Genomic DNA, 12,534 nt, shown 5'->3' on the forward strand with positions numbered 1-12,534 from the left:
ATTTTTCTTTGCTGCAGACCAAATCAGAACAGACCTGTGACCTATTTTTGTGGGGACAAAAGGAAACTGTGTGTGTGTGTGTGTGTGTTTGGGGATATGACTTGCAGATATCAAACTGTGTGTATGATATCTGCAAGTCATATTTGACCATTTTTTTAAGTAAAAAATAATTAAATAATCAGCACCAATACATGCCGAAATGAGGCAGACAAAAAACAGACAGAATAAAAGAAAATCACAGGACATGAGAACAGTGAGAGAGGGAAAAAAAGACCAAAAGAAGAAAGAAATGGAAGGATGAACTGGAAAGTGTTGGAGAAAAAAAAAAAAAGCACACTCAAAGACAGTTAACGCATGATGAAATACAGAAGAAGAGTGTCATTCCCCAATAATACATTTCTCACCCTTCTGAACAAAATTGCTGGGAGAGGGCACGTGATTGGCTATGCCCAAATGCCCTCCTCATCGTCCTATTGGTGGAAAATGAGTGCAGGTTTAATCCAAGGCAGCATGGGATTAAAGAAAGAAGTTATTAGTGGGTGAGAGCAGGTCATTTATTGCACTGAAATTTCATGTTAAGTGACCAATTTTCCCTTTGACAAACACTCAGTGAGGAGCAGCAGTGAGCTTATCCCATGCAGTGAAAAAAACCTGAATGTTATAAATAAGAGTAAGACACTATGCTCCCATTAATTTCTCCATCTCTCAACAGAGGGTTAAGGGTGATTAGTTAGCCATTGAACCAAAGTGAAACGGCATTAAAAGCAACTAGTTTCGCCCAACAAACGGGGCGGCTGTGCTGCAACAAGAATTGAAACCATAGCAGTATGAGCTTGAAATTAGTAACACACGTGGCCTCTATCCCATCTGTCCTGGATGGCTGTGGAAAATACCTGCAATGAATGCCGTCTGAGGTCCCTGACGGTCCCAGCTCTGTAGTCGGCATGTTTAGGTGATAACAGTGTGTTCGGGGAGGTTTGGAGCGGGCTCAGGTGTTGATGTGTGAGGGTGTTCTTATTTGAGTTGGAAATATGTTAAGTGAGAAATGAAGATCACAGGAAAATGTGAGCTAAATGTTTTCTTGACAATCGGAAAAGACAATGAAAGGGTTTGCGATGGGGGAGAGACCCTGGGATAGCTTTATAGCAGATTTCTGTGTGAGCATGGGAGATTGAGTGTGTATATGTGTGTGTAGACAGAGTTCCAATGAGCTCACATACACACACATGTATGTAGTTGGGAATAGCAGGATATGTGTCGAGGCCTGGGCGGAGTGTTGTTGATTGATACGTTTCTTTCAGCATGTGAATTAGGATGTAGCACTTGAACTGGATTACTCCAGGAGTCCACGGACAGGTATGACACACTGTGTTTAATGCATCAAGTCATGTCATAACAACCAGTTGGATTTGTGCTTCCTGGGAGAGCTGGGACAGGAGAATACAACAGGCCGTCCTTTCTCTTTGAATTTCACTCACTATTCATCCTTTATCATGTCAATTCTTTCCTCTTTCTCTCCTTATGAACTAATTCCTGTTGGACAGCCATCCAGAGGAGAGAGGCTTAAGGCAAAGGAATTCAACATTTAAAAGCAACAAAGAACAAAGCCAGTTAAATCTTCCAGAATCATCCTGTGTGCCGGAACTATTCCAAGAAAAACACTCAGGGATGTGTGTGTGCGTGCACATTCATGAATGAGAAAACGTGAGCATTTTTTTTTTTTTGGTGACCCAATATGAAATAATACACAAATTGGAACTGATGATGCTGTGCCTTATTGGATATGAAATATGTAATTTCCTGTTGTTTATGTTTAGTTATAATGGCTTTTTTATAAATCAGGATACAGCCTTTAGGGGTAAATCGGATAGAGTGAGTGAGAAGAAAGAAAGAAAGAAAGAAAGAAAGAAAGAAATAGGTGTAAGTTTCAGTGTAAGTTCTGGGATTTTTTAACCCGTTTTATGGTGATGTAAAAGTTAAATAATAGAAATAATAGAAAAATAATAGAACTTGTCTCATCAGGCTACACAATTTAAGGTATAATTCATATTCTTAGCATAAATGGCATGGGACTTAGGGTTAGGGTTGGGGGTTTGTTTAAATCACTAACTCTAATTATGATCAAACATTAAACCCAATTGAAGAAGTAAAGGATAAAGAAAGTACAAAGTGGTTCTGTAAGGTGATCTCTGATTGACTCACCTGATCTGGAGAGGGTTTGTGATTGGTCTGGTCAGAATTGGAGGCCTTGAGTTGGTCATCCTCATAGTTATCAGCCATTAACTTCATGCGGTTCTGCGTCTGTAAAAGAAACAGCTCATTGTAAACTACTGCCAAAACACACACGTACAGACACACTTTTCCCCCGTCATTTCGAAATGAGCCCAGTCTGACTCTAAGCCTGGTAGTCTTGGGGCTTGAGTTATCAAATCTCCATCTTAGGCCATGCTGTTAGGAGTGGAAATTTTATCTGTATGAATTCAATTACAAGCATTATAAGAAGTGATTCTGATATCCGTTTTGATAGACGGAGTATTACTTCGAGCCCTACAGCGAGAGGGGATCACAGCATATTCACGCAAGTTTCAGCTGGAATGGATTTGAGCGAGGAGGGGGAAAGCGAGCGACAGAGATCTTTTAAACCCAGAGGAGAAGGGTGTGAAAAAGCAATAACCGAGACAGTGAGAGAAGAGCCGAGATGTAGAGAATAGAGAACAAAACACTAGCTTCTCTCAAATATAAACACATGTGCACACTCACCTCCCTGCTTGATACAGATTCAAGCCTCCACATGTTCAAACCATTGCACAGATTTAACAAGCGCCCCAAGGTTTCCGTGTCTGCGCACCTCTTAGATTAGAAATGCACTAATTTGTTGGAGACGAGGCTGAGCATAAATGCTTTGACACACTCAGCTGTGGTGCTCATGTGGGCGGCATGAGTTTGAATACAGCATGCAACATATAGAGATACCCAACCCCACATCATTTGTGCAAAAAATGCTTTCTTAATTCTTCTTTTTTCTTATTTTACCAATTAAAGAGATAATTCACCAAAAATTAAAACTGTCATCATTTACCCTGCTGTAGCTTTTAAATGTTATTCCCACTTCTGTATATTCAAAGTGACTTGCAAGAACTATGTCACCAATGTCAAACACGATGCGACTATATGCAACTGAACAAGTGAATATATGCAAAAGTTAATGACATTTGGGGACAGACGACAAGATATTCAGTCACTTTTTGGTCTCCTACTCACACAAAGCTTATATGTGACCCTGGACCACAAAACCAGTCTTAAGTCGCTGGGGTATATTTTTAGCAATAGCCAAAAAAAACATTGTATAGGTCAAAATTATAGATTTTTCTTTTATGGCAAAAATCATTAAGATATTAAGTAAAGATCATGTTCCATGAAAATATTTTGTACATTTCCTACCGTAAATATATCAAAACTTAAATTTTGATTATTAATATGCATTGCTAAGAACTTCATTTGGACAACTTTAAAGGCGATTTTCTCAGTATTTTGATTTTTTTGCACCCTCAGAATCCAGATTTTAAAATAGTTGTATCTCGGCCCAATATTGATTGTCATATATAAAAATATGTTATTATATATGACAATTAATTATTCTGACTTTTTTCACCATGCGTCAGATTAGTTTCATTATACAGCCTGTCCAGACAAACAGATGAGTCCTCTAAATGGTAAAAATATTTACATATAACATATTTTACTATTAGTCACCAGTATAAATAAAATGATAATGGAGCCTATAATATTATAAAGCAATGAGCAATAATTCACACCCTCCCAGAATTGACCCTTATGACTGGTTTTGTGGTCCAGGGTCACATATATGGCTTCAAAACACTTTTAACACACAGGTTGTTTGGATTGCTTTTAAGCTACTTGCTTTTTTGGAGCTTGACAAGCTCCGTTCAGAGTGTTTTTTGGTTTTTATGTGGTTGCTAGGGTGTTTGGAGTGTTTTTTTTTTTTTATCACAATGCTGTGTGGTTGCTAGGTTCTGATTGGCTAAGGTGTCTGAAGTGGTCACAATAATGCTTCCAATGTATGCAAAACAGCAGCATAAACATTTTTCACTTCTCATTTTGTGTTTTACATTAGAAATTGACATTTGGAACATGAGGGTGTGTAAATGATAACAGGAATGTCGTTTTTGGGTGAAATATCTCTGCAAACAAGTTGGGGTCAAAGTAGTGAAGTCTTAACGGACATCATCCCTAGTTTTCATTAAATAAAGCTCACTTGAATTGACATCTATGGCAGGAATAAGGAAAAATTAGCATGATTACTTTTGGCAAGCCCACCATTACAACTGACTCCACCACCACACATTGATGAAATGAATCAATAAGACATTACGTTCGAACAAAAGTGGACCCACACCCTGCCCTTCTGGATTCTTTGGCTTGTTTCCCGGCAGCTCCCTGACCAGAATGTGATGGTTGGGCTCCTTCTGTTTGGTTTTCTCACCTTCTTCCCTCCACCTCCCGAACTCCCAATTGTTCTCTCCTATCCTCGCCTCTGTTACAGTTATAAACAATGTTAACCAACCATGGGGCAGCCGTGGGTTTAAATGGGCCAGATAAACCAGTCGTTGTGCATGTTTGGGTCAGAATTATGTCAACGTGAGTGGCCTAGGTAAGAATTAGTATCTTAAAGGGATAGTCCACAGTAAAATTAAAATTGTGTCATCATTTATGCAACCTCATGACATTCCAAACCAGTTGGGTTTGCTTTCCTAGGTGGAATTTTTTTTTAATGCCTATTTTTTCATACATTGAAAGTTACAGTCACACTGACTTTAATTATATGAACAAAAACAATTGAAACATTCTTCAAAATATCTTCTCCTGTGCTCAACTGAAGAAAAAGTCATATAGGTTTGAGAAAATGCACAGAAAACAGACATCAACATTATACCCACAAGGCACGATGCCTCTGGTTGCCTCAATTTCTTGTGTAGGCACGACTCGGTCTTTACCTGTTAACAAGCCACTTAGTCAGAGGTTAAATAAAAATGTTGAACAAACAACCTCTGAGCAGCTCTTAGACACCCTGTACTCAACAACCTCTCAGTTTTTCACTCTGCCCCACAGAAGGCAGCAGTCAACATGCGGAGAAGAAGACCAGAGGGTGAGACGCTACGAAGGGAAGCCATAATAGCCCCTGGGAAAAAATGCAACATTTTAGATCAACTGTCAATACCTCACAAGGAAGAAAATACCCCATTCGAGACTATTTGTTCCACATGCTCAGTGGGTTAGTGCGAAGGATTCGGGGCGAGGGTTCGGAAAGTCAGGCTTAAGCTCTCTAGCTTGTAGCATGTAAATCCTGGTACAGACCTACAGAAAGCATAAAAGTTATCGTGATAACGACAAATGTAAAAGAGGAGGGAAAAATGATACAGTCAACTCTGCTAACATTAGGCATACCTGGCTTTCCCAGCGTGAACATGCATCGTTCATTTCCTCTCTTGAAAAATCGGAAAAAAGAAACGTGTACTAAAAAAAAACAAAAAAAAAAAACAGTAAAAACAAACAGTTTGCCTTAAAGCTGTAAGATTTCAGGGTTTGGGGGCCACAGAGCACCTACAGATGACAGGCCACTGGAGAGAGAGAAACTCATTTGCAAAGCAAAAGAGAGAACGAAAACGAGGGGGAGGTGGTATTTGCTTATTTGCCGGCTCACGAGTGAAGTGGTTTTCGATTCCGACCGAGTTTAGTGGGGCGCAGGGACTCATAAAATGTTTATTGAACTGCACTGGGGAAATCTTTGCTCATAGGTCTGTACAATCGAACAAGTGTGTGTATATGTGCACTGGGGCGCAATCTTGTTTCTGACATTGTGACTGACTCAAGGAATAGTTCACCCAAAACATTTACTCACCCTCATGGCGTTCCAAAGCTGTATGACTTTTTTTCTTCTGCAGAACACAAAAGAAGATATTTTGATGGATGTTTGTCCACACAATGAAAGTCAATAGGGTTCAAAACCCCAAAAACAAGACATTTTTCAAGAAATGCTTTTTTTGTGTTCCATAGAAGAAAGTAAGTCATACTTGATTTTATGGTGAACTGCTTTTTGATTTCAGTCTTTTTTATTTACACAAAGTTATTGAATAATTTCAGGAGACTTGTATTATAGTATTTGGTTTAATTTTGTTGGGTTTTTTCAAACTTGACAGCAAGTATGGAAAAAAGGGACGTGAATATTCTTCCAAGCATCTCCGTTTGGGTTCCACAGTCAGGAAAAAAAGTGTATAATTTTTCATTCAGTCAAACTGAGGAACGTTCTCAGGGTTAATAAAATGATTTATGAGGCAATACAGCAAATCTGCCACAATTTTCCTAAAACATGCCAGAGTTACTTAAACATCACTATGCAGAGTTCCCTCTACCTCCCCCTCAGGCTGACCCGCTCTAACTTACTGAGAATGAAAACAAGGAGATGATTTTCAAAAATGCTCAAGCTCATGTTTTTGTTTTGAAAACAGGTGAGGGGTGTTATACAGTTGCCACTCTCCAAGCGGAAGAGGCCCTCCGCCAGGAGATAAACTCGCACCGGAGGGGAGAATGAGAGAGAGGAGACAAATTGCTACAAATGTCCATGTGTGCCCTTCGAGCCTTGTCCATGATCTAACCAATGACATCATGTACCCTACATTAGTAGGAGCCACTATACCTCCTGGATTTACTTTGGCAGAACATCCAACCTTCACGCAATCCACAGACGTACCTTCAAAAACATGGACAATGGAAGGCAAGGAGGGAGGAATCTCAAAGATGACGAGGGGGTCCACAGGGAGGTGTTTGTGTATGTACGTGAGGAAAGAGGGAGGTGCGGGTGTAGGTTCGTGGAAACTGGATCTCCTCAAAGGGCCGGAGGGGTTCTGAAGAGCAGATCCCAGATGGTTACGGAACAGGGAGGTACACTCAGAACTTAACAGCTCATATGTGAGCCATAAAGCAAAGAAGAAAGGAAAGGTGGCCGGTGCTGGAAGAGAGAAGAGATGGTGGTGGACAAAGCGGGCTTGAGTTAGAGACGCTGAATTGGAATAGAAGGTACTGGACACGGGGAGAAATGGGGAGGTTGGGAAGGAATGTAAAATGGGAAAACGAAATGTTCAAGCTAGCAGGTTAACAAGCAGGCGGATAAGCAAGACCCTGTTAAGAAGCCCTCCCTAATTGTAGGAGCCCCTTACATCCATGTGTAATAAAATTGACCATGAAACCAGATCCCTGTCTGAGTGGCTTATGGCAAGGGAACGGTGTGTGTGTGTGTGTCGGGGGTTCAGGAATCCAGCACATGGGGCTCTGCTTCTCTACTTTCCCCCTTGTTCCAGGACCTCACTTTCCTCAAAATTCCTACAGGCAGTGATATGGACCTGATAAAGCAGAGTGGATGGGGGGGCAGAGTGAGCCCCGTTGCTTGAGCGCGCTGCACCATTTACAAAAATGCAGCACAACTGCTCAAGTTACTGCCACCAGCACAAAACATCTAAAAGCACAAAGCTGGAATGCTTCTAAATGCCACACTTTCCTGTTCTTTCTACTTCCCTTATCCGTCTTAACATTTCCATCTTTTTTTCCCTGCATACCTTGATTGCTTGTTTGGATTTTTCCTCTCCTTCTCTCTCACATTCACCTTCTCTCTCTGCTCTTATTATAATTGTCAGGAATGCTGACCTCAATTCTTTGGTTTCCGTCCCAACTGGAGAGCTCATTTGCTCACTTAATCTAATCATTTTCACAATTATTCTACTTCTCTGCGATTATCATTTCTCTCGTCCCCTTCCACCCTCCCCCCTTCTATTGCGACTCAAAAAATGCTGACGCGCTGCCAAAAAAGGGGACAAAAATTTAAAATTTGAAAAAGCGCTGACTCACGATTCTCTGTCGTCGCTCTGAATTCAGTGCGATATCAAAGGCCTTTTTGTCAAGCTCATAATTGGGGTCACGGAAGTGAAACGACACAACGAGAGCCTTTCCTACACCTCCACAGTGAAGTGACCTTTCCACAGCACCCTGTGACCTCTAGAGTTCACAACCTCAATCTACATCCTCTCCATCCCACCTTTCCACGCCTTGCCACATTTATCTTTAGTTTCAGACATAAAAAAATACATAATATTGTGTATACACACTGCAAAGATTTAATTATACTGGCAAGACTAAAACGTCCTGACTGAATAAGCATAGACTCACTGCTTGGAAAAGCAGGAAGAGGACTGGAAGAGTTGCCAGATATATGACATCCCCAAACTTAAAGCTACATCTGAGTTGACAATCAAAAGTTTCACCCGTCAAGGTTTCCTTGAAATGGAAAGCAGTAGCTTAAACCAAAGGACAGCCTGGACAGCTCAATGGGCAGAGCAGCAGACTTCGAATCTGAGACTCATGGGTTTTCAATTGCTCATATTTAATGTGTGTCAAATTACTCAATCACAATAATAACATAATGACTATATTTTAAAAATTGCGTAATAGATGGGGCAGCGTTTAGTATTTCAAATCATGTTTCGTCTTTGGAAGAGGCATGACTCCTAAACTTTTTATTACACTGAGTAATGATTGTAATAAACAGATTAAACAATTTGTTTGTGCAAGAAACCGAACATTTGAACCAGGTCACGGAAAAGAATCAGACTTTCCTGTTTGGAATACAGGTAATATTGTTGTAAATAATGTTCAGTTTCTTGCACAAACTGATCGTTTCACTTTATAATACCTCAATATATCGTCAAGAGCCACATATATTAATTTTGTGTTGCCTGATATGCTTTTTTCTCTCAAAGTCACAGTAGCCGTTGATTTGCATTTTATGAATCACCAAAGACCATGATTTCAGCTTAAAATCTTTACTGTTCTACTGAAAAAACTCACCATCTTGGATGGCCTGAGAATGAGTAAATTAACAGCAAATTTTTATTTTTAGTTAAATTATCCCTTTAATGCAGACTTGATGTGTATGGGAGTGTACAGGTGTGTCATGCACCCGTACACATCATGAGTAAACCAGAAAAGGCAAAGGAAAAATTAATATGCACACCAGTGAATATCATGACGCCGGTCTAAAATCAAAATAAATAAATAGATAAATGAAATAAACGGTAAAGGGAAGTGAAATATGCATCCAAGCACCAGACAGACAGCCAAATGAATGAATGAATGAATGAATGAATAGTGGACTTTTGCTGCACAAGTAAACCCAAGTTTGTGTATGTGTGCCACATGAACTCTGGAAAAGTAATGTTTTATTAAAGTCCCTCCATTAACAGTAGGAGTTTGAGCTCCCTGGTGTTCTCCAGGTCACCTCTAAATGGGTTTCAACTCAGGTGTGTAAGAGAGTACACACACACACACATACCCCACACATACACCCCTGTTCTAACAATTCCTGTTAATGTAAAGCATGTTTGCCACAGGTACACTAAACCTCTTTCCAACCCAGTATTTAGTTTGATAAAGTGCACAGTAAGTACTTTTATGACAAATGAAGCTGAACTCAAACTTAAACTCACATTCCCCACACAAGCATCACAGCCCAATTTGTCGGAGCTCATGCAATAACCACTAGGCCATGGTTCTTTACCCCAATAATCTGCATGCCAGTAATGCCCATCCTTGAGTTTCCTGTCCAAACAACTGGAACTGTCTTCCTCTTTCCACGTACCAGTTCAAGCGCCACAAACCAGGCAGAAATAGCACACATGAAAATATTAAAAGTGTAATGGTTAAGTATAATATTTAGGAAGCTTCCATTTGAAATTGAAGTTTGATGTAAATATAACTGCTTTTATGCAAACGTTAAAACAACACACTTTTACTACTTTTGGCTAATAAAGACTAACATAAATGTTAGCAACAAAACAAGCATCTTCCACTACAAACATAGAAAAATTCCAATAAAAAGATGAATAGTTACAGGATACTGCACTAATATAAGATTTCCACTGTCGACTATTGAACCTTACTTTGGTTTTGTGCACTTTGATGTTGCTGCCCTTTAATACTCTGAACAATGAACATCAGAATAATGTGATTGAGGACGAAAAGAATGTCACATAGTCAAGAAGAAAGAGTTTAGTCATGGTCTTTTTTCAAACCATTAAAAGTAATTACTAAGTTTCAGAAGTCGCTAAAGAGGCCAAGACATCAAAAGCATAGATAACACAAAAATACAGTCCCAGATCCCTGCATGAATAACAGTCGCTGAGATAAGCTCCTTGGACAAGCATGACAGAAAGGATTCTACAGTGCTCCCATGATTGTGAGCTGCAGTGCTTCCAGTGTTAGAGGCCTGGGATTAAAATCGAACAGAGCAGATAACTGGGAAATGGGTGGAAACAGAATGGTCTCTCTGTTCTGGGAGCCCAGAGGGAAGCAAACAGACTTCTTTGCTCAGGTAGAATTAGAAGGTTGGTGTTTGCCACGGCAAGAACAGCACTTTAATAGTATTTTCTTGTAAAAAGTACTCCAATCTTTGCTTTATTTCATTTATTTATTTTTTGCAGTGTACCATCTATACATTTAAGAGTATAAAAAGGCAAAATGGCAGCTAAGTGAACTGACTTGCCTAAATAAAGGAACTAAGCATGTTGCTGTGCAATCTTAGGGATTTTTGTCAAAATCTACTAAATTTAAAAATCTGACAGTTAAGAAAAGCTGCATAAACATCCAGGATGAGATACGCACCAAAGTTTGATACTTAGGATTAGAGGTTTGTTTAAATCACTAACTGTGAGCAATAGTAATAGTGATGCTTGGCTTAGCAAATACCACTAATCACACCAGAAAAACAATGAGCAAAGCTTTAGAAATGATCTTGATTTTAACAAAACAATTATGTGTAACTGGCTAGGAACTGAGGTAAGAGGCGAAGAATCCCAGGTCGTCATTCCGGCAGGACAAGAGAGCCAGAAAAGGGAATAAAGGCAAAGAGAGGACAGTCTCCCACCCTCAATAAAAATCATTACTAAAACAGCACCTTCAGTGCAGTAGAAAAGCAAAGTTTTTCCAACTACAATTAGCGATGTTAAGGCAAAACCCTGTAATAATAAAGCTGCCAAGAGCCTTCACAGCTTGCCAAAGGGGCACAGAACGTCCTTAAAAAATTCATTTGTCTGACCAAATAATAACAACATAGTAAAATGTTCTCCACAATTGGAGATGCAGTGGAAAATCTCCATTTCCTCTCCTCCACAACGTCACACGTTGGACGAGCTGGACACCCACAGGCCTTATTCAAACAGCCATTTAGCGGCTTTTGTTTTGAGGTCTCGTGTTCCAAAAACACAGCGACTCTTTTTTCCTAAACGAGCAGCAAGAGTTGCATCAGATCCAAGACAAATCCAGCACGGATGGGTCCGTGAGCCACGACCTCCGTTCGCACAGCCTCCTCGGCTCAAGCTCTCCAAGGTCTGCAAGACCTTCCATGAAACAAGATCCGGTAATGAATTGAACGCTTGTTGATGTTGTTGTTTGTGAGCTTTTTTTCTGGATTTCTTTCCCCTTTCCCTCCCTTGTCATTGGCTGCAAGACGCTCTAATTTAAGCTCTGTGATCACTTTGGCCGCAGCGGCGACGTGAGGCGCCTAGAGCTCAGCCTTTGCAACAAAACATCAGCATTTTGAACCCAATAAAGGTACACTTTCAAACACATGCACACAGTGGCCTTGGCAAGGATTTGCCGCTTTCGCATTTTAAGTTTATTCGTGGTTAGCTGCAAGACAAAACCATTTTATTCCTCCGAGGGGTGCCCAAAACCACGGCTCTGCTGGGAAAAGCAAGCCTGGAGCCATTTACTGAATTGGCATCTCGGCCCATCCCGATGCCCGCTGTCGCCCTGAAGCCATGCAAGGACAGCGACTCTGGTGGGGCCTCGCGGAGGCACTGTAGCAGGTAATGAGAGAAAGACGTATCGACCCAAATCTGCAGTTTGCGAGGGGATGGAATTACCAACGCCATTCCAGGACTTGTGGGAACTAACACTAACACTCAAGCTGCGGTTACAGAACTGCAACAAGACTTTTTAACACTGTCCCAGAGGACCAGCAAACTGTAATTGGTCTGAATCACTCCGGGTCATCTCCTTAAGAAGCGGACGGGGTTAGTCATGAGATACATCGGTTACAAACGAACGAGAGACCAAAACTGCAACTCTAGGCCTTGGAAAGCACAAAAGAGTAATGAAGCTTAAAGAAATTGTCAGGATAAATATCGTTTCCCTCCATATGTCTAGATTTTCTAACATAGACACACTCAGACGCCTGGACAGATTGGACTCCGGAAGTCTACGGAGGGAACGGGTGAGTCGAACACTTTGGCACATCTTCAATCTCTGAATAGAGACTAAAATACACATTCACTTGACCAATGCCTCTCTCTCTATATCTGAAAGAGGCAACATGTTATTTCAGCCACACTTCATTACACATACACTCGATATCCTCATCTACAAAAAGGAGGAGCGCAGTGTTGATGCAAACTCTCTCTCTCTCAC

General features: G+C 40.5%; 1 protein-coding gene across 2 annotated transcripts in view; it reads right to left on the reverse strand.

The window, feature by feature from the left end:
- Positions 1-12,534, reverse strand: part of LOC107656325 (ELKS/Rab6-interacting/CAST family member 1-like) — a 298,875-nt gene that overhangs the window by 136,171 nt on the left and 150,170 nt on the right. For both annotated transcript variants that reach the window (XM_016444117.1, XM_016444118.1), the window contains one exon: positions 2,203-2,301. In XM_016444117.1, coding sequence (XP_016299603.1) covers positions 2,203-2,301 — 99 coding nt within the window. The remainder of the gene's footprint in view (positions 1-2,202; positions 2,302-12,534) is intronic.

Source organism: Sinocyclocheilus anshuiensis, unplaced genomic scaffold (assembly GCF_001515605.1).
Source record: "Sinocyclocheilus anshuiensis isolate Anshui unplaced genomic scaffold, SAMN03320099.WGS_v1.1 scaffold183, whole genome shotgun sequence".
Lineage (NCBI taxonomy): Eukaryota > Metazoa > Chordata > Actinopteri > Cypriniformes > Cyprinidae > Sinocyclocheilus > Sinocyclocheilus anshuiensis.